General features: G+C 37.9%; 1 protein-coding gene across 1 annotated transcript in view; it reads right to left on the bottom strand.

Moving 5' to 3' along the window:
* GADL1 (glutamate decarboxylase like 1) overlaps window positions 1–20,242 on the bottom strand; it is a 69,201-nt gene extending 48,959 nt beyond the window's left edge. The window contains exons 1-9 of the mRNA XM_057380014.1: window positions 20,221–20,242; window positions 19,495–19,679; window positions 18,567–18,693; window positions 16,784–16,874; window positions 15,998–16,104; window positions 14,395–14,510; window positions 7,713–7,792; window positions 7,542–7,596; window positions 4,042–4,158 (exon numbers count right to left, since the gene is read on the bottom strand). Coding sequence (XP_057235997.1) covers window positions 4,042–4,158; window positions 7,542–7,596; window positions 7,713–7,792; window positions 14,395–14,510; window positions 15,998–16,104; window positions 16,784–16,874; window positions 18,567–18,693; window positions 19,495–19,679; window positions 20,221–20,242 — 900 coding nt within the window. The remainder of the gene's footprint in view (window positions 1–4,041; window positions 4,159–7,541; window positions 7,597–7,712; window positions 7,793–14,394; window positions 14,511–15,997; window positions 16,105–16,783; window positions 16,875–18,566; window positions 18,694–19,494; window positions 19,680–20,220) is intronic.
* Window positions 20,243–20,582: the final 340 nt, after the last annotated feature.

Raw genomic sequence — 20,582 nt, 5'->3', positions numbered from 1 at the left:
CCAAACAAACAACAAAACAAAACCCAAATCAACAAAATAAAAATCCAGAAAACAAAACATCATGAAAGAGAAGGCATTTAAGAAGACTGAGAATCACTGGCTTTGGTTTTAAGGACCTCTCTAGTGATGGAGGCTACTCAAGTCAAACGCTTAATTTGTGTTTAACGGGAATAACACATATTTAATTTAAAGTGTCAGTCCTAAGTAATGTAACCACTTGTCACCCCTCCACTGTTCAGGGGAACAGATTATTCCTTTTCTTTTAACAGCACCTTTTAAAGCATCTGTAGACTATTATGTACAGTCTATTTGTCTTTTCTAGTTTATATAACATCAGTGCTTTCCATCTTCCCTCATTGTTCATAATTTCTAAGCTGTGATTCTGTTTATCTACACTGCTTTCCCATTTTCTAATCTTTCTCCTGTAGGTGCTTCTTGAACTGCATTTTTRTTTGGACATAATCTAGATAAAAGATAAAGCAGATGGTGTATGAAGCAGAAAGAATAATTTTATATCTCTCTTTTATTCAGTTCTGAAAGATATTAACTCTGTTCAGAAATATCACTGGTTTGTGAGCTAGAAAAAGATCTGAGCTTTACAGTAAAGATCTGCTTTCTAGCCAACAATCCCCAGCCTGTGTTTGTGCACTTGATTATTGCAGCTTAGAATTCTATCTTTACTGAACTGTAGCCTAGTTTTTCCACTTTTTTCTCTAAATTATCAAAATCCCTTTGATTTCTAATCCTGTCCTCCCACTGCCTTTTTCAGAAGCCTTATGTCATTTTCAAATTCATCAGCATATTCTTTTTCATCCAAGTTATTTAATGAAAATACCAAATAACTTCAACCCTGGGACAGACCTTTGTGGAATCCTGCTCAAAATTTTCTCCCCTTTCAGTGAGCCACTGGTTAACTGCTCTGGGGGTATGGTTTTCCAGCAAGGATTCCACTCACTGCCAGAGCTGCAGCTTGGCACATTTCTCTGGCTTTTTGACGAGATATTGAAAAGACACAGTGAAGTTAACTGCTTCTCCTCCATCCACAAGACTGCAGAAGGAGGGCAGACTGATCCAGCTAGAATGACACATTTTGTTTAAGACAAACCCAGCTGAAAGTATTGCAGGGTAGATCAAAACACAAATATTAWCAACCTTCATCCCACATAATATAATTGGTAGCAAGGTATGARAAAAWTACTGTTTCATGTGCAGCAAATCACTTATAGCTGAACAATGGGAATCACAGTGATCACTGTGTGATTAAGCTAATTACCTAAGCATGGGCTAATAGGTCAAACTTGATTTTCTCTATTGGTCTAATAATAAGGGAAAAAAAAAGTCTGTGTCAGGGCCATCAGGGAAGAAATACTCGTGCACAGCATTTAAAGCTACGTGAAGGCAATAACTGACACACATAAACGCTGGAGYGCATATTGATGATACAAAACAAGTTATTAAGAAAAGCATCATAGGTGTAGATTGGAATACAATCAGCAACTGGAATGCTATAATATGAAATAAATAAGCTTGTTAGAGCTTCTGCTCTTAGGTTCCACTGAACAGCTCGACAGCTAGGACAATTTGGACCTACTGGTGTTATCCTCTTAAAACATTTTACTTAACTCACCTTTTCTCTTTGGTTTGTCTTCATATGAGAGCTTCTCTACTATTTCTGACTTTACTGAAATCTTCCTGAAGCTTGCTGAATTTATGTTGACATTCTCCCTTTTGCCCTTCCTAAGAATCACAAGCTTTATCATTTCATATTTAATGAAAAGAGTCTCCCTAAGGCAAACACATCAATTTTCAGAAAATATTCTGAAATGAGATAAATTGGTGTAAATCTGGAAACAGCACCRCTGACATTTATATAAGATACTCTTAGTAACAGTTCATGAGAGCACTTACAGTAGATAATCCTGATGCCTATCAATGATACATGAAAAGTCCTAGATTAGGCAGATCTTCACTGGGGTTTGCTCTTTGTTTTAATTGTACTGTATCCTTTTTCCTTCAAAGTTACRGCAGGTCTAAACGGCAGTATTCACKTGTTATAACTCAGACTGTATAATGTGTAAATCATTCAGCAAGAAGCCAGGACTTTCAGGGAACTGTAGATTCTCAAATATTTCAAAAATATAACATTCCTGCCTATAGTGCTAGGTGGTATGCTTGCTTTAAAACAAAACAAAAAAACAAAACAAAAAAAAATCAAAACAAAGCAAAAAGAAAACAAACAAACAAAAAAAAAAAAAAAAAAAACCCCACAGGAAGAATTCAACTCTTCTCTGTGTTTCTTGTAGTTTTTCTGAATGGCAGAAACCCAGTCTCATTGTACCTGCTCATACCCAATTTCAGTAAATCTATTTCTAGTGGTTCCATGAGAGAAAAAATGTCACACTAAGAATYRCAGTCTGCTCATTTTACTATGCATRCTTGTATATACATGTGTGCCTGATGTCACTCTTGTGGAAAGCTTTCAGTCTTTCCCCATATCCTGTTCTCTTATAGAGACAGCTAGAAACCTTTAACAAAATATAAAGAAACAGCCTTCCACTCAAATCTTCATAGGGTGTGAAAGACAAAGAGTACTGATAGAACTTCTGAGAACCACTGAGAGGCTCMTAATGTGAATCACATCTTAAGAGAACAATTGGTCTTACAGACTCTAAACCCAATTCATTACTAGACATTTGTCCTTCTACTGGAAATCAATTAACATCTGACAACTTCAATTTCAAAACAGAAAATGTACTTAAAGATATTCCTGGACATTTTTACCTTATTTTAACATGASGCAAAATTGGAAGAAGAAAGCAAATTTTTTTCAAAACATTATCAGCTGGCTATGGTTCAGAATATAGCCCTGCCTCATCCCACTGTATTTTAGTTCAGCTACAGGGAGACTACTCACTGTCCTCCTACAGCCAYTGGAGATGGCTCCAGACACGTCTATTTGACTCACCTAAGGCCCAACACAGATTCCAACTAAATCCCTCTCTCCACTGGCTATAACAGAATTATGTAACGAGAGTGCAGCCCTTCTGCTGAAAACCTGATGAGCCCTTCTCAGCAGCAGGGAGTCATGAGGAGGCTTGGCAGACATTTTAAATATTAGGCCTAAATTCTGCATCTTCGTTTCCAAGTCAATAAGAAGACTCTTTTGACTCACACATACAGACACTTTATTTATTAATGTCTGTGAGACATTTATTTGAAACGCACATCACTGCCTACGTGATCTTTCTTTAGATACTCAACATTAAACAAACACTTCAGAAATTTAGAGCAGGTCTGGAAATCTCCATTTACATTGCTCCAGATTCTCTTATTGCTCTATGACTTTTAATCGAGCCATACTAGATTTGTGGCATTGCAATTAAAAAGAGAATGCAATTTTAGAAAATATCAAGTGGCCTATTTTCAGAAAAATACATTTACAGCTAACTCTTTCAAGTAATAAAAAGGCACAATGATTATTCCAAAAAGATTCATGAATGGATTTTAATATCCAAACCTCAAATTACAAAGAAATTTTCAAAAAATGAAACATTCCTGAACCATTTAGGAAAATGTAAGATCTACAGGAAATTCAAATCTGTAAAYATGAAACAGAATAATTTATGTCTGTTGAGTCAAAAACATACCTTTATTTTAACCTGYGTGAACCTCACACAACAATTCTAATGTGTCTATTCTCCAACAGAACATGGACAGAATCAAAACTTGTAGCTGTACATAATCACTCTTGAAGCATTTTTAAGAGGTAGCAAGAAGAAGAAATTGATTATAAAATTATTTTGAAATATAACTTCACAATAAAAAAATGGCTTTGGCTGTTTGTCAGAACCAAGTTATTTGCTGTTTTGCAGCATATGTAGCAGAATATAATACTTCAACTCAGAAAGTATTTCTGGTCCCAATGCAAAGAACAAAAATATTATTACAGCCCAACTTCTAAACAGAAATACCAACAGTCAAATTAAAATAGCATTTRTAAAAAAGCAGGGCTAAACAAAAGCACACAGTATACAAACTCACATCAACATGAAGCCAGAGGCCATGCTTTTCACAGATATCAGCAATTTTATCCAGAGGATCAAATGCTCCCAGCACAGTTGTGCCTGCTGTAGCACAGACAAGAAATGGTGCTGACCCCTGCAATAGGATTCAAAACAAAAAAAAAAAAAAAATTATCATTTGCACTGCTCATTTTCTCCAGTATACTTGCAGAGTTAAAGGATATAAAGGTCTAGGAATGTAGGACAAAGATGTGACAATCTACATTTTAGTTTCCCAGCAGAAGGTACTGCATTTAAGAGTGCTGAATATGTTTCCTTTTTTTTTTTTTTTTTCATTTAAAAATAAAAAAAATTGCCATTTCTAGTTAACACCATCCCAGGGCAGACTTCTGTAGCTTCAGACTGTTTTGACAGATGCTAGTTTTGTCAAAATCAAAACATACCAGATATGTGACATCTCTCTTTATACACTGATTTTCATTTCTCAGTCTTCCACATTTCACTACCATATTTGCTGTCATTCTGACTGATAAAATAAAGCTACTAGCTCAGCCAGCAGACTATCCATGCAAGCAAAGGGCTCATCCCTTTAGGGTTTCCACCTGCGCTGTCTCTACAACACCCYTATTCTCTGCCTGGTGAAGAGGAAACTTCAGCTAGGGAACGTGATTTGCCTTCAGCCACATTGGCACGCACCATGACAGGGACAGTCACTGCTGATCCCACACCTGACCTCCAGCTCAGCGCTATTCCCTTGCTYCCACTCCTGTCTAGGAAAGAGGAAAGGCTGTACATGGTAACTGAATGTCAGGAGAGAGACTTCTGTGAATGTCAGACAGTGTCAGGCAGATGGTATAAGGAAAACTTTTATCAGGCTGCAGTCTCAGCTAGCCACTGTAAGACACCCAGCTTGGTTTCAGTGGCTTTGCTTTTTGCTCTCCCTTCAGCAGGCTGGTTTGCCAACCCTTGCAGATCTACGTCTCGGTGTCTACATAGCAGCAGAAACTGCAACAATGAAAACTGTTGTCTCAATGAAAAGGGTCTGTAGCAGGTGCATGAGATTGAGGGTATCAGCCCCAGCAGTGACTGTGCAGTCTGGCTGGTAAATGCATGCAGAGAGAGCTGCTCTGCATGGTTCAGCACCTGGCCTGCAGAACAACCACACATTTACACAGGAGGCACTAAAGTCATTATTCAATTGTGCAAGCTGGGACCACTGAAGTTCATTCTCAGTGAATTGAATCTCTCAGATGATGTAAGTGTGTCTGCAGAGGTAACTCAACGTAGCCTTAGTCAAATCAGACATCAGTTGAAAAATCAAACTCCACGAGTCTTCCATATATCTTTACCCAGCTGAGATCTGATATCTATTTTTGTTTTGTTTTTTAATAAAGTATTGCTACTTTAAAAATCAATGGAGACAGACTGGCTTGATTCATTTTTACACCCTGAGAGTTTGATATTTCTTTGCAGTGTAGAGGACTTAGAAGGGTACATAATTATGATTTATTTGTAATTTTAAGTTTCTTTACAAATTGCTAAAGCAGTGAAAAGTAACATCGAAATGAACTTAAATTAAGCCCATACATTCACAAAGACTTACCAGCCTTTAATTTGCTTCTTGGTCATTTATCCTGAGTACAAGCTACCACAATAGTCAATCAAACTTACAAACCAGCCTGAAGCTCAAGTACAAAACACTTGCGAGTGAAGCTAAGATGTATCCAATACATCTATTTTCTGTAAGTGTTCCCAGCAGTTTTCTCCCACAGCTACATCAAAGTCAAAGGTTCTCAAGCAGCCAGTTGGGAGCACAACTGAATACRCCGACAACCCTAAGACCTCTACAAATCCCAACAATTGCTACCTTTATACTTTTCTCACAAAGAAGGGAATTAAATTTTCAGTATTCTTGACAATAGAGTTAAACTAATCTTCCTGCCTATATTCTCTAAAAAGAGGCCTAASACTCTTGCTAGTCATATTTAGTGATCATTTTGTGCTTCTATTACTTGCAAACAAATCATTTTATGTCTAGTCATGAGAATATTTACTGTCATTTACTCTAGTGACCTTCTGTAAAAGTTGTAAAGTAACACTTTTTCAAGGACTGACACACTTACTGAAGCTCTGATGAAACGAAAACCTTCCAATACACTTTAACTTCCATTAAAATGCAAGTGAAATAGTGTTTCCCTGTAAGCAGAGCATTTTAATATAGCACATTTGTTTTTAAATTGCAGAGTACCATACTGAGGTTGGCCTTTTTAAAAAAAAATCATAAATGGTACGTGATTTTTTTCACATGACCATTACATCTATTATTACACAAACAAACAAGAATTCTAGTTTTGCAAAAGCAAAGGGTTTGTTCTCCTGCAAGCCTGCTTCCTCTTACTCTGTTTWTTTCAGTCTGTTTTTCCCCCAAGCTTTCTCAAATGAGTAAAGAACACAGTATCTTCCTCAGATAATACAAAGTGCAGAAAGAGGCAAGCAAAAGAGTTTGCTCAGTCATTAGGGCCCCATGTACCAATAGCTCTGATATTTAGCATGAAACTCAAATGCAAGATGGTTGTTTGGCAGAAAATGTATCTAAACYAGAACTTACTGAAAGGTGTTGTGGCCATGCCAGTGCAGGACAGGACAGGACCGCCTTGGCTTTTCTGTCAGCCACAAGGGTGGTTTTCTCAAGACAGGGTTCCATGGAAGGCATCATCCATGCCATAGATATTGCAATAATTGCTTTGTATTCGCAGACCACACACTAAGGGCTGAGCTCTAAATTCTACTGTTCTGATGCACAAACTGGAAGTGAGAAATAAGGTGAGCCAGCCAAGCCAAAATATACTCTTGGAAGTCACATTTAGTCTTCCAAGCTCTCTGAAATAAATTATGTTGACTATAGGTAAGCGCTGTCTAACAGATTGTGGGAATGTATGTTAATGTTGCCCAAATAACACACATCAGTGCTTTCCAAATGCTTGCCTTTGACTTTCTACTTGGCAAAATCCCTAGGGAGAAAGAGCCTCATCTCTGCACTCTTGCTACAAGAATAGAAAGGACTGAATTTAGCATTTGAAGCCTGTAAGGTAGTTTTGGAGACTAAGCCACATGTTACAGCTCTTGCTCACTGCAGAAGCAATAGAGCAATAGATGCTGTAATTAACTGAAAAACACTTTTAGGAAAACAYACTGCATCCATTTAAAAATGGATCAAGAGCAAAAGAAATCCTATAAGAAATGTGCTAAATACTTCAGAGCAGTATTGTACTCAGGACTTTCATTAGCAGTAAACACCCTGTGGAATTTTCCTCCCATCTAAGAGTGTAGAACCMATAAGCCTTGGCTTGTCCCACAAGTCTGTGGCAAACAGATTGCACCTGTAAGAAAGACATTGTTACATTAACTGCCCTATTTTTAAGGTTTTGGTCACTCTTAGTTTTCCTTCCTTTCACTCAGACACAAGCACACAGTCTGCATACACTCCTCTCTCCTTCATGCTCTCTCTCCCCCTCTCACCTCTTTCCTGGCCCGCTGGACTTGTTTCTCCAGTTCCTCAGGTATCATCTTACCTCTAAGGGACACAGATTTAAAACTTTTTCAGTTACATTCAAATAGGTTAGTTATGTACAGCACTACTGCATTTTAAAAAAGGCTCAGAGATCACAGTCATGGCTTTTGCTTTCTTACCTTCCATCTGTTTTGATGAAGTACACGTTCTCTGTACCAATACCCAGGAAGGAGGCTGCCTTCTTCATGGAGTAGTGGCACTGTAAATGAGAGAATTACCAAAAAAAGGTGCACACACAATTAAAACAAAATAAATAAATCCCTTAACACAGGAAACAATGACACTAAAATTAGTTCAACAGCACCTAACAACCACAACATATTCTRACATAAAAACCAAACTGATAAGCTACACATCACAAAGTCCATCTTTTACTTAACAACACACACTGAAAACTGGGGAAAATAAGACAAAAAAAAAAAGATGTGCACCATGTTTAAAACGTGGAGTTAACAAAAAAATGAGAAGCACTACTCCATACAAATTTTCTTGAAGCTGGTTCTGCATTAGGGTGAAAAGTAGAAGCTTTGAAGTGTCATCAGGAAATAATTATKGTTTCGAAATGTTTTAATAGAAATGAGTCAAAAGTATCAATGAGTGCGAGAATGAAGAAATACATGAGAAAAAAGGTCTAAAGGTTTTTTAACTCAACAGCTCAGAAGCAATGAATTTGGTCTGAAYGTGCAAAAGCACCACTCCTTGGAAACTGGACCTTTAGTTAGGATGYATATTTGCAGCCTCTGCTGCTTTATGCTTGTAACAATTCTGTGTGTTTTCTCTAATCCTCAGATGGTGGCCACAGCCAGAGACAGGATACTCTGCTAAACTGACCCATGGCCCAGTTCAGCAACCCATTTTCACAGGATGAAGGAGCTCAAGTCCCAAGACCTACSAAATCTTCAGGTGTGGTATGATCAGGACTGGTAACGTTCTATTTCTGCAAAATTATCTGAAAATCATGGTGGTGTGAAGACAGTTCACATGAATGTGAACCTTCGAAGCCATTATGAAAGCAAGCAGGCTTTAGACAGGACTCAGCACATCTTCAAAAGTTAATGTGGATTTTGTGAAAGATTCCAGTGTGGACCAGTCTGCATTTTTTTGAAAATTAAGTTACTATTTTAGCAAAGAATTTTAGCTGGGTCTCATCACAGAGACATCTCTAAGAGTGCACAGATACATGGAGCYCACTGCACTGAATAAAGGGCATCAGTCTATGAAACCTGTGAAGTGAGTATAAAAGAGGATATTAGAAATGGTGTTTATTTAATCACAATGTGATAAAAGGACTAAGGGGAGGATGCTATTCAAGTCCACAGACCATTCTTTTTATGCCTATTTTTTCGATTGAACAAATATTAATGGTTTATCTTACCACATTTCCAACATTCACCTCTATAAGGACCGGTTCTAATGTGGATAATATTATTCCAACACAAGAACACTTTGTCTTTTTCCAGAATAAGAGATCTCTGCTTAATTTGTCTGCAAGATTAGCCTGGGAATTCAAGATACAGTAATCTTCTTAACCTGAAGATATTTAGACATCAAAACTACCAGCTCATAGCAGTAGAGTTAGTTTTGAGAGTACACCACATGCTGTAGGATTAGACAATTATGAGAACCAAGATCATCCAACCCCTAGATTATCACTGCCCTTCTCAGAAAATAAAATTGGCTCTTTTACACATTATTACTGAAGGGTTAAAATAATGCACACTCCAGCAAACATGAAGATGTCTAGAATTGTTACTTTTCACACAGGAGGTGAAGCCAGGTGGTTAATTAATTCCATTCTCTTCCTGAGAGTTCACACAAATGCAGTTACTGCAGAACATAATTATGAAAAATGTACAACATTTTAATGTGTGGGCACGAATATATTAAGGGTATTAAAGCCTGTCACGCTTATTTTGATGAGATGGATGATCTCAGAAGGCTCTTTTTCTTTTTGACAAAAAGGTTTCCCCCACCAATAYCCACTTTTTAAACAAAGGCATACAAAGACACTACCTGATGCTATTGAGCAGCTTAAAGAAAGCTTAATTTGCAACATGACACATCCACAAGGCCTTTAGGGTGCTTTCATTTAGACTGTTACAAGAATAATAACATACATAGGTGGATAATTAGTCTTACATTACATCAAATTACATCAATAATGGTAATAATGATTGCAAGTGGCTGTGTATTTCAGCAGAAGTTTGGAGATGTTTTTGACTGACTAGTGAATCACTCAAAATACAAGTTGCCTCYATCACTGATTTCTAGCCATTACTTTCAAATTAAAGGTATGAATCACCAAATAAAATCAGAATGCTCCAAACTGAGAACGCAGTAGACCTGCAAATTCAGTATACTAGTAAGCAAGCAAACAGTAATCATATATTTTATTATAAAAAATGGTATGAGAGACTGAAAGAAAGATAAAAGTAGCTTGAGTACCGGAGAGATTACACCAAAAAGCAGTGAAAAAGAGAAGAACAAAGGGAATACCAAAACAAAACAGGCTGCAAGATACATTATTTTTCCTCCAGAAGTACTTCTGTACTTCTTGGAAAATTCTGTCCTTCAGTACAACAGACAAAAAACAAGACTTATAATCCTACACAGACTTGGAATATGATTTCTTTGACCAAAAAGGTAGTCTTCCAGTAATATTGATTGAAAACATGTAAGAATTTCTTTCCCCCAACCCCTCTACTATCATTACTAGAAGMCATTATGCCAAATTGCATTGCATCATTTTAAGAAAAAATATACCAAAGACCATTTAGCAGCTCCAGTCATGAGAATGTCAACTAATTGATTTTTCATAGTTCCCTTTCCAAAAAAGGAGAAATATCCAGATTAAAGGTATTATTTTAAATATTGTGAGTTCAGAATACTCTTGCCATGTCTTTCACAGTTTTGTTTGTTTGGACAAATTATTAAATCGGWACCATTTGTAGTAAGAAATTAACACCTCTGAGCACAAGATCAAATTGCAACAGTGCATTTAAGATGTGCTGATGTACTATTTTACCTATAGCTASACATAGTTTTCATTTCCTAATAATGTTTGCAAAGACAAGATACTTTCCACCTGTGCTCATTAAAACCCAAGATAAATTTGTATCTTCTTGATTTCAAATTTTTCCTAGAAACATGATTGCATAAAGCAATTACATTATTATGAGATTGTTTTATTACTCATTTTTGTCTGTTGTAATTTCAACAGGGGACAACATGATGAGTTAAGGTTGTGTTCTCTCACTTTAGTACTTTCATGATCAAGTTGCACTGGGGAGGAATTTARTTTAACTGCATCTAAAAAACTGCTCATATCAGCATGCATATTTCAACRGTTTACACATCTTCTTCTACCCTTAGTTACCTCAAAATTAGAAGATTTCTTCCTTTCAGAGCAATGTAACACATACTTGTGCCGGAATAAAGTTTATATGGGACTCAAATAGCAAAAAGTAATAAAAAGTTGGGCTGATATCTGTAACTACAACTGTGTTCATCTCCTACAGAGATCAATCGTCCCTCAAGAAAGTGGGATATAACAATTACTCTTCCATTGCTAATGTCTCAGGAGGAATTCCTCTGCCATGGTCCAGCAAAAGCACTACAGAGTAGCAGCATGAAGAGTGTTCACTATGTGCCACCACAATATTAAATACCTAAGCATTTCACTTGCAGGAACAAGGAGCCTTTTCAGCCCTGAAGGCCAAACAGAATATGTGAGGACCTTGGGTGGGCCGTGCATTAAATATACATGTTTATCTTAACCGAAAACATACTAAAAATACGCAGCCCCAGACCACATAAAGTTAAGTCATTGAAAGTTTGTGCGTTCCCCTGCTCTGTAGCAGAGCAGCTCTTTCAATCTGACAAGTGCCAAACTGAAACTTAGGGACTTGGCAAACCAAGGCCAAAACCATTTTATTTCAGCACAGGGCTGCAGCCAAGCCCTAAAATGACACAAAGGCCTTGAACAGTCATGTGTTTTGACTCTTTATCAATACTCAGTTCATTATAGCCTCATGGCTTCTCCGTGCCAATTCTGTTGCCTGAGTCATGATGAAGATAAATCCAGATCTTTCTCAAAGTCTTATTTTAGTTTTTGTTTATTTGTTTTGTTGGGGTTTTTTTTGGACAATTTGCTTCTCCAGGTACCTCTTCAGATAAAAAAAAACCTATAAAAACAACCCCAACAAAAATGAACGATGTTTGGATTAGGAGATCAAGTGTATTCTCAGGAAGTTCAGATGACACCAAGCTGGGTGGGAGATTGATCTGCTGGAGAGTAGGGAGGCTTTGCAGAAGACTCTGAGCAGGCTGGATATATGAACAAGGCCAAGGGTGTGACATTGAACACGCCAAAGTGCTGGGTCATGCACTTGGGTCACAACAACATCAGGCAGTGCTACAGACATGGGGAAGAGTGGTTGGAAAGTGGCCCAGTGGAAAAGGACCTGGGGGTGCTGRTTGAYRGCCRGCTGAACATGASCCAGTGTGTGCCCAGGTGGCCAAGAAGGCCAGTGACATCCTGGCCTGTATCAGAAACAGTGCGGCCAGCAGGATCAGGGCTGGGATTGTTCCCCTGTACTTGGCACTGGTGAGGCCRCACCTYGAATCCTGTGTTCAGTTTTGGGCCCCTCACTACAAGAAAGACATTGAGGGGCTGGAGCAAGTYCAGAGGAGGGCAGTGGAGCTGGGGAAGGATCTGGAGTGATTGCTGCAAGGAATGGGTGAGGGAGCTGGGGGTGCTCAGCCTGGAGAAAAGGAAGCTCAGAGGGACCCTATTGCTCCCTACAACYGCCTGAAAGGAGGGGAGAGCCAGGTGGGGGCCAGGTCTTCTCCCARGCAACCAGCAGCAGGATGRGAGGACATAGCCTCAAGTTGCACCAGGGGACGCTCAAGTTGGACAACAAGAATTTCATCATAGAAAAGGTTAAACACTGGAACAATTTGCCCAGGGATGTAGTGGAGTCAGCATCCCTGGAGGTGTTCAAGAAACAGCAAGACATGGTATTTAGTGTCATGGTCTTGTTGACATAGTGGAAATCRGTCAAAGGTTAAACCTAAAGATCTTAGAGGTCTTTCCCAACAAAATTATTCCTCGGTTCTGTGATTCAAAAGTGCAAAGTGTAAAATAAGACTCAAAACAATAACAAAAAAAGTAAGACTGTGTGAAACCAGCACTTCTGTACTTATCTCAAGTACAGACTATTGATTACATATATTCTCAATATGGCATATCTGAACAAAATTTCCAAAAAGTCATGTATCTTGGAGTCAGCACAGATGGATCTGAAAAAAGTATAAATTAATATGCCCATTTCCTCCCTCATCATCATGAATAAACACTAGTGATCTTAGAAAACAGTCATGTCATCTACTTATTACAAGCATCAGTTTTACAGCAAGTGATTACTGAGTACAGTTTTGTGAATCAAACAAAGTATTAGAGATCCAAAGCATGGCCTTATAAATAATTTACCAATTTATTTTTCCTGGTTAGCTCTATGTTTTATGATTTTGGCCTCCCTGGTGAGGTAAAGATATAAAAATAAATTTATACTGGCAGTCAATTAAAATTTCTTTTGACATGAAATTAATTCTTTGCTTATTTCAGAGTAAGAAAATACATTGTAGTTTAAGTTTGCAGTGAAATAAAATGTTACTTAATGATAAAAGTTTCATATGTTTCACTTCAAAAGCATTAATGTAACTTGCTTCAAACTAATTTTTTCCTCCTTAACTATTTTGAAGATGTAACATGATGTAACTGGTATGTCATTTCATATACACACTGTTAAGGAAAGAAAAAAAAAAAAAACCCAAACAAGAAAATATATTTTGGTTGAAAAAAAAACAAACAAGCAAACAAACCACCTTTATTTAGGACATGTGGACTCAGTTCCAGAAGACATGGCTATCTTGGACAACTTATACAATGCCTACATCCCTCAGACTTCTTCAAAATAAGCCTCTCATCTATGTACACTGCAAACTGTTTGGAGCATAAACATCTAAGCTGAAATTATTCTAGTAACTGTATTTTCTAATACAACAAGGTTCTGTGTGGGCTTCCATTGGGGTCTTTATGTAGTAAACTCAGAATTAATAACAACTCTGCACTAATCAAATGATAAACTCTTAAAACTGAAGGGACGGGGAAAAGAGCCTCCAAAAATTACCTTTAGAATAGATSTATGAATATAACTCAATTTCCCACAGGCATCTTGGACTAATATTATTCAAAAGCTTTAAAATAAGCCACATATATTCAATTATTTAAAGAAGAAATGTCTAAAGGTCCAGCATTTTTTTCCGAGAGCCATATGGTGGGTTTGATTCTGTACCACAACCAATCTGTATTCAGACACAGGGCAGAGTGGGAGCTGCACAGAGCCATCTCACAGGTCCCCAGGTACTCAGTTTAGTACAAATTAAACATGCAGAAAAAAACCTTTGACACCTAAAACCTACCTACAGTTCCTGCTAGACTTTATGTTGTGGGAAATCAGATGCTCCACAATACACCACATGCATTCTGCTTCAGGTTTCCCTCATGTACAACCTATTCTTACATCAGCAATTTTCAAAGCAGGAACATCTGTGTTTGTTTTCTGAAAGCAAGGAAGCTTCTGCAGGGAAATTTACTATCAGACTTCTCCACTTAGCTCCAATATTCCACAACATACAMTGATGTCAGAATTATTGCACAAATGCCCCATCAGCTAGTCAAATKATACGATTTTGCAGCTATTGAAAAATGAAGTTCAAAAATATTTGTTTCRTTTTTACCTCTTCTGAAGTGAACARGACTAGYCTTGGCAGACCTGAAAGCCCTTTCTCCTTTATCTCAGGACAAAATTTGTATCTTGCTAAGTTCATAGCATACATATTGGAAACAGAGCCACCTGCAAAAAGAGACATACAAATATTGTATTAGCCACAGCGCGAGTACCTTYCCTGCATCTGAGTGTTTGACCTTTGAGGGGAAAAATAAACCACACAGGTAGCCTAGTGATGTATCCATCACTGTTTATTTCCTCCCCTGAAGGCTACACACATAAAGTGAACCTTGGGCTCTGCAGCAGGCATGGAAACAGAGCCTGTCTGAATACTCTTTGGGGATATTTCTTGAAGAATAAGAGCTGTGCCCAAGCAGTCCTTGCTGACAGAGAACACCCTGTCACAGCACCTTTCCCCCTAGACTGAGCAGTGCAGCTCAGCTGCCTGCACCAAGCTCAGAGCCTTGGAGATCTCTTGGGCAACCAGGCCTCGGGGGACCATGGGAGAAACAATTCCTCGGGAAAAAACGCCAACCAAAACGAAGCACAGTGAGTGGGAATAAAAAGATCTGCAAGGCAAAATCTGGACAAGCTTTATTCACTCAGGACACATTTTATTCACCCAGAAGAACAAAACCAAAGCAGCAGGAAAAACCTTTACATAAAAATAGAACCAAAAAAAAAAGGACAATTAATTTATCTTCTCTCAGTAGATCACTAAGGTTAAAGCAAGAAATTCTGCTGTAAAAGTAAGGCTTCTACCAAAAATATACATCAAATTTGATGTGTTAAAAARSYYMWWMMAWTWWTWWWWTSMAAAAAATRGRGAATTTTAGCTTATTTATTTTTCTACTATTCATGTTAGGCTATAATTATTGACTTTGTTTCWATTTTGAATGGGGAGTTTAAATTCATGTACTCATTTAATTTCTCTTCTCACCCCTAAATTAGATACAAAAGCTTCACATCTACCCTCATTATTTGTTATCTGAATAATCTGTGAAATATCACCATTATGCTTCTTTATTTCAATGCAATGGGCTGGAACACTGCCTTACAGAACATCAGAAAAACATGTCTTATCAAACAGTTTAAGAACTAGCTGTTCTTAAATGGCCTTATCAAAACATTTAATAAAATTATAAAAATTCAAAGGAGTTAAGATCATGTAAACCCTTRCTCCCACAGTTCTTAGGCAGGATGCACAGATCTATGCCCTCAGGCTCCATGGGTTGCTGTCTAGCACAAAAATCAGCTCCCTGTCTGTCAGATAAGTTGACTCCTTGCAGTGAGGCAGTTGGTATTGTAAATAAGGCCAGGAAGGGCACCATCTACTAACAATTAATTCCATATAAGTATATTTAATGTGGAACTGTATTCATTCATTCATTCATTCATTCATTCATTCATTCATTCATTCATTCATTCATTCATCCATTCATGATCATCAAATTATAGCTAGAAACACATAAGATAAGCCTACATTAAATAGTTTTGTGTATCACTAGACTTTTGCATGCATTTTCAAATATTCTACATGACTCAAATATTTGTAGAATTTATGGTATTAGGCAGTTTGTAATGACTCATCTYGAGGTCTGAACAGTTCCTACCTGGGTTAAATATACCATCACCACCTTCCCAGCCTATGAATTCAATCATTTTCTTGATGAYTGCTTCTTCCACCAACAGAAACACAGGGGATACTTCATATGTGTATCTAAGGAGAAATAATAGCATGATAATTTGTATTAAAASTACAGAAATCRTGGCACAGAGTATTGCTAAAACTARATRAAGGCTTCTTGCACCTTTCTCTAATCTATCAGCAGCTGATCACCACCAGCAGTAGAACTCAAAACTATAAACATTATGGATCTGTTCCAGTCGAGCAATTGCTTGATTCCTGGCAGCATCTCACTGACACTTCCACTCTCAAATACACCAGAGCTTTCTCTTAATGTAGGTCACACTCTTAAATTTCAGCTTTACATTTGCAAGTAAGCAGTAGACAGGTAACCATTTGCATCCAACTCTGTGCAGTATGCCTCAAAATATATGAACAACTAAGTCCGGTTTATTCATTTTTACATACTAAGATAAAAGTCTAGGCTTAATAGCATTGGGGGAAAACCCAACTTCTCTCAAACTCCATCTTCAACCAATCTGAATTAGCTTGTTTTCACTCCCAAATTCCTACCTCTTCTGTAACACTGAAAACAGAAACCAGAAGCAAGGAAGCCAAAACAAAACAAAACAAAACAAAACAAAACAAAACAAAACAAAAAAAAAAAAAAAAAAGCTGTTATTCCAAAAANAAAAAAAAAAAAAAAAAAAAAAAGCTGTTATTCCAAAAAACATGCTAATTCATCATCAAGAAGAAAAAGCACCACACTTACACACTGGGGTTGAGTGCTTCTGTAATGAAACGAGCCACTAACGAGTAATAATCTATTCCAGCATACAGCTGATTGAAAAATCTTGGATGATCTGAAAATACAGATGACAAAACAAGTGACAGGGTATACAAGAAAAGAGAAYACATCACAGTCCCTCTCAGCTGAATGCTGATCATTGCAAACAATTTCTCTCAGTATTCTCCTGATTTGCTGTCCTTTCCTTAAGTTAAGCGTTCCTTTGAAAGTAAATTTAATAAGCACTTCCAAACCTCAAAACACGGCTTGAGAAATGCAAGCAGCACACAGAATGAATGAGAGCTGTTCACAAGTTTTATAAATCAAAAAATAAAAGTGTTTGACAATTGAGTGAACACAGTGACTTTAAACAGTGGTTTTGAGAAGCCACAATAGATGCTCAGCCAAATTTTGCTAAGCTGTAGGTTAAGGAAGGCCTAAGGTAGGAACCTGCTGATGCCAGGCAGCTGTGCCTTTGCTCCCACCAAAGTCTCAACACTGAGAGAGAGAGACCCTCTAACAGCTTGGAAAAATTTGCTGCACACTTAAAATGAATGAGAAGTTAAGAAAATTTGTTTACCTGCCTTGAAACACTGAAATATAACTAATTTTGACAAAATTCTATATTATTGCTGACTATAAAAACAACTCAGTTCAACAGTGGGATCACCACCTAAATTTTAATCCATAGCACAGTATTTTTACATGCAAAATCAGATAAACAGTATGGCTCCATTTATATTATATCTGGGATGTCAATAAATGTCTATACTTAAATGAAAGACTATTTGCACAGCATATTTTTATATATGACATCCTTTCTCAGGTGACATAGTGTGACAAATTATAATCTAAAGGCAATTTGCAGGGATAAGATAAACAGAACATCTTCCAGTGACTCAGTAATTATATCTGCATATTATTATTGCACTCCCTCTGCAGATCAGTATCACTACTCTGCCATGGTTTTCAAAGGCATAAGTTCCCTCTCGAAATTATTTTATGGTTTTACTCTGCAGCAACAGTGACTGTAGCAGGGAATACAGCCTGGAAATGCACAACTAACTATGTTAAATGTCTTTCTCACAGTACAGCCTAAGCCATACAACGTCTGAAATCCTGAGCTACTGATTCACCGTGCTGTTTCCTGAGCAGATGTTGTTCATCCCTTTTCACCAAGACTGAATTACCCTGTCCATGCTGCAGAAAGGGTAGCTGTAGAGAACTAATCCTGCAGAGCTGTGGTCTACTGTCTCTGAAACACTGCAGGCTCTCTTCTCATGGTGTCTGGAACAGGAATTACTGCCCATCAGAAAATTAACACTGTACAAGACGATTGCCCAAATAGAACAATAATAAATGGAGGGTAATCATCACTAAGAATATATGAGGGCAATGTTGGTCACTCCAAATATCATCCCTCAGACAGCAGGAATTCACACATAAAGGTCCTTTTCCTGCCTATTTTGCTAAATTGTTATACCATTTTTCTAGGTGACCTTCCCAAGACTTCAAAATGACAGAATCTGCTATTAATGCAAATGGCATTACATTAGTTAGTTTTTTATTAGTTTCCCATTATTACATATTTTAATCAAGCCTATGGTGACCAGAATTCAGGCAAACAGCAGTTTGCACACTTGTATAGGCAGGAGGGAAACAAACATTCACATCCCTGGTTCCCTGAAAGATGACAAAGCTTTGTAAACATGATCCCATCTTTCTAAGTCGGCATACAAAATAACTGTGCTTAAAACCCCGTTCCTACTGGTTTTGACGCTGTATTTTATAACATCACGGCAGAGCTGCAGGATCTTCTGATGACATTCTCCAGTGTCCCTCATTTCCAGGTCAAGAATCTGCTTTAGCGTTTCAGGGGCTTGCCATTCACACACCTAGAGATGGGGAGCGGGGCAGACACCATCAGTGAACAGGTTAGCCAGAGGTTATAGAGGAAAAATGTAATCACCCCATTCAGCACTGCTTTCACAAAACTTCCCGTGGCTGGGCAGCATGCCACCAGAAAACTTATCCAGTAAACTGGCCTCGTGGGATGTTGGTTTTATCATGTCTCAGGCAGCACTCAGCCATAAAAATTAGAGTGGGAAATGCTGCAAGGCAGAAAAGAAAGAGGCCTGCAGCTTAAATTCTGTCCCTAGCTAAGGATTTGTAATCACAGCATTTTCAGATGCTGTTCTGCCAAGGGGTGGGAGCAACATGTCCAAAAGCAAGGCATGATTTGTTTGCAGGACCTCTTCCCACGCAGCCTCTTAAGCAGGTTCTGCAGAACCCAAAGCAATCTCGTAATGTTGTCTTTTCACTGTGGTACCACACCCACTGTTCCTCTGTTTCCAACACTTGTGCCCCTGAGGAGCAAACAAATAACTCAATCCCACCCAAAACAAGAAAAACACTACAGCCATTTGTGATCTCACAGAAAATGGCCATTGTACTCCCTGATGAAAAAAACCCACCTATTTTTCTGACAGATATAGGTGCTAATTATGCTATTGGAAGGTTTTCTAATATATTCTTTATTGATTTGTAARGCTGTCTTTTTATTTTTGAGCCAGACACAGACTAGGACAAATTTTGAGACTACTTAGAGTGCAATAAAATAAGTTTATTTTAAAAAAAAAACTATTTATTGTTCATTATCTTCACTAGAAATTCTCAACAACACTCTATGGCTTTACCTTTTCTGTTACATCATCTGCCTTTTGGACAATTTCTTCCATTATAATCTTACAGGCCTCTTCCACAAACTTCTCTCCTGCTTTTGAGTCCATTATTGGACCATTTAGCATGACCCCATCCACCAAAACAGCATTCTTCTTCTGGAGCATCTCCTGCTTGCAAACACCACCTGTAAGATAAATAACTCATCATTAGAGCAAGGTCTGGACAAATAAAAATATTCTTTCCCTGCTGGAGATTTAATCAACTTAAAAAAAAACTCATATGGACTTTTCACACATACAAAAAAACCTAGATTTTACTGAAGGACTTTTATAGACAAAAAAAAACCAAAAACCTGAGGTGTTACTTCAAGCTTAGACTGTTACTCTGTAGGCAATAATAGCCCATGTGTATTGTATGCACTGTTTTCTGTAACATACAAAAGCATGCAAGAGACCTTCCAAACACAGAGGAAAATGCAATTCTGACTTAGAACATGTCACAGATGTATAAATAGAAATACAGTGAAAGATAATGGGCATTTTTTCTCAGCTGAAAATGTTTCTCTCCACAAGCCACCCCTCTGCTCCCCATTTTTCATGAAATTATTTTCAGCTGTTTCCTGTATCTTTATGCTGCTCCCTCCCACCAGCCAGTCCTCTTGCTCTGAGTCTTCTGTATTCTTTGCAGAGTGCTTTGCTGACCCACACTCCATGAAAATAAAACCTTTCCACTTCACATACCTGTACTTCTTTCTGCCCTCATCCTACTAAGTGCCTTCTTTCTGCCCTCATCCTACTAAGTGCCCTCAGTCACTAATTGCAACAATCTGCTAGGCAGATTATGCTGTTTATTCCTTTCTCCAGTGATGATCCCTTTCCCCTCCCTCGCCTTTACACAGGAGACACGCTCTCCTGATGTGTTCCATGAACACATTCAAACTTCCTCCTTTGCATTTTCTCTGAGACCACACCCAAGGTTCTTATAAGACACTGGCCAATAGTGACAACCACGTATCTTTTTCATGTATTGATTTCATATGGCAAGACCARGACTCCGGTCTTCATCAAGGTGAGGAAGAAGATGAAATTGAGACATTTGGAGA

This window comes from Malurus melanocephalus, unplaced genomic scaffold (genome assembly GCF_030028575.1).
Source record: "Malurus melanocephalus ecotype Western Australia unplaced genomic scaffold, MMel_1.1 scaffold_432, whole genome shotgun sequence".
Classification (NCBI taxonomy): domain Eukaryota; kingdom Metazoa; phylum Chordata; class Aves; order Passeriformes; family Maluridae; genus Malurus; species Malurus melanocephalus.
The sequence above is the reverse complement of the archived record's forward strand: the minus strand, read 5'-3'. Positions and strand labels throughout refer to the sequence as shown.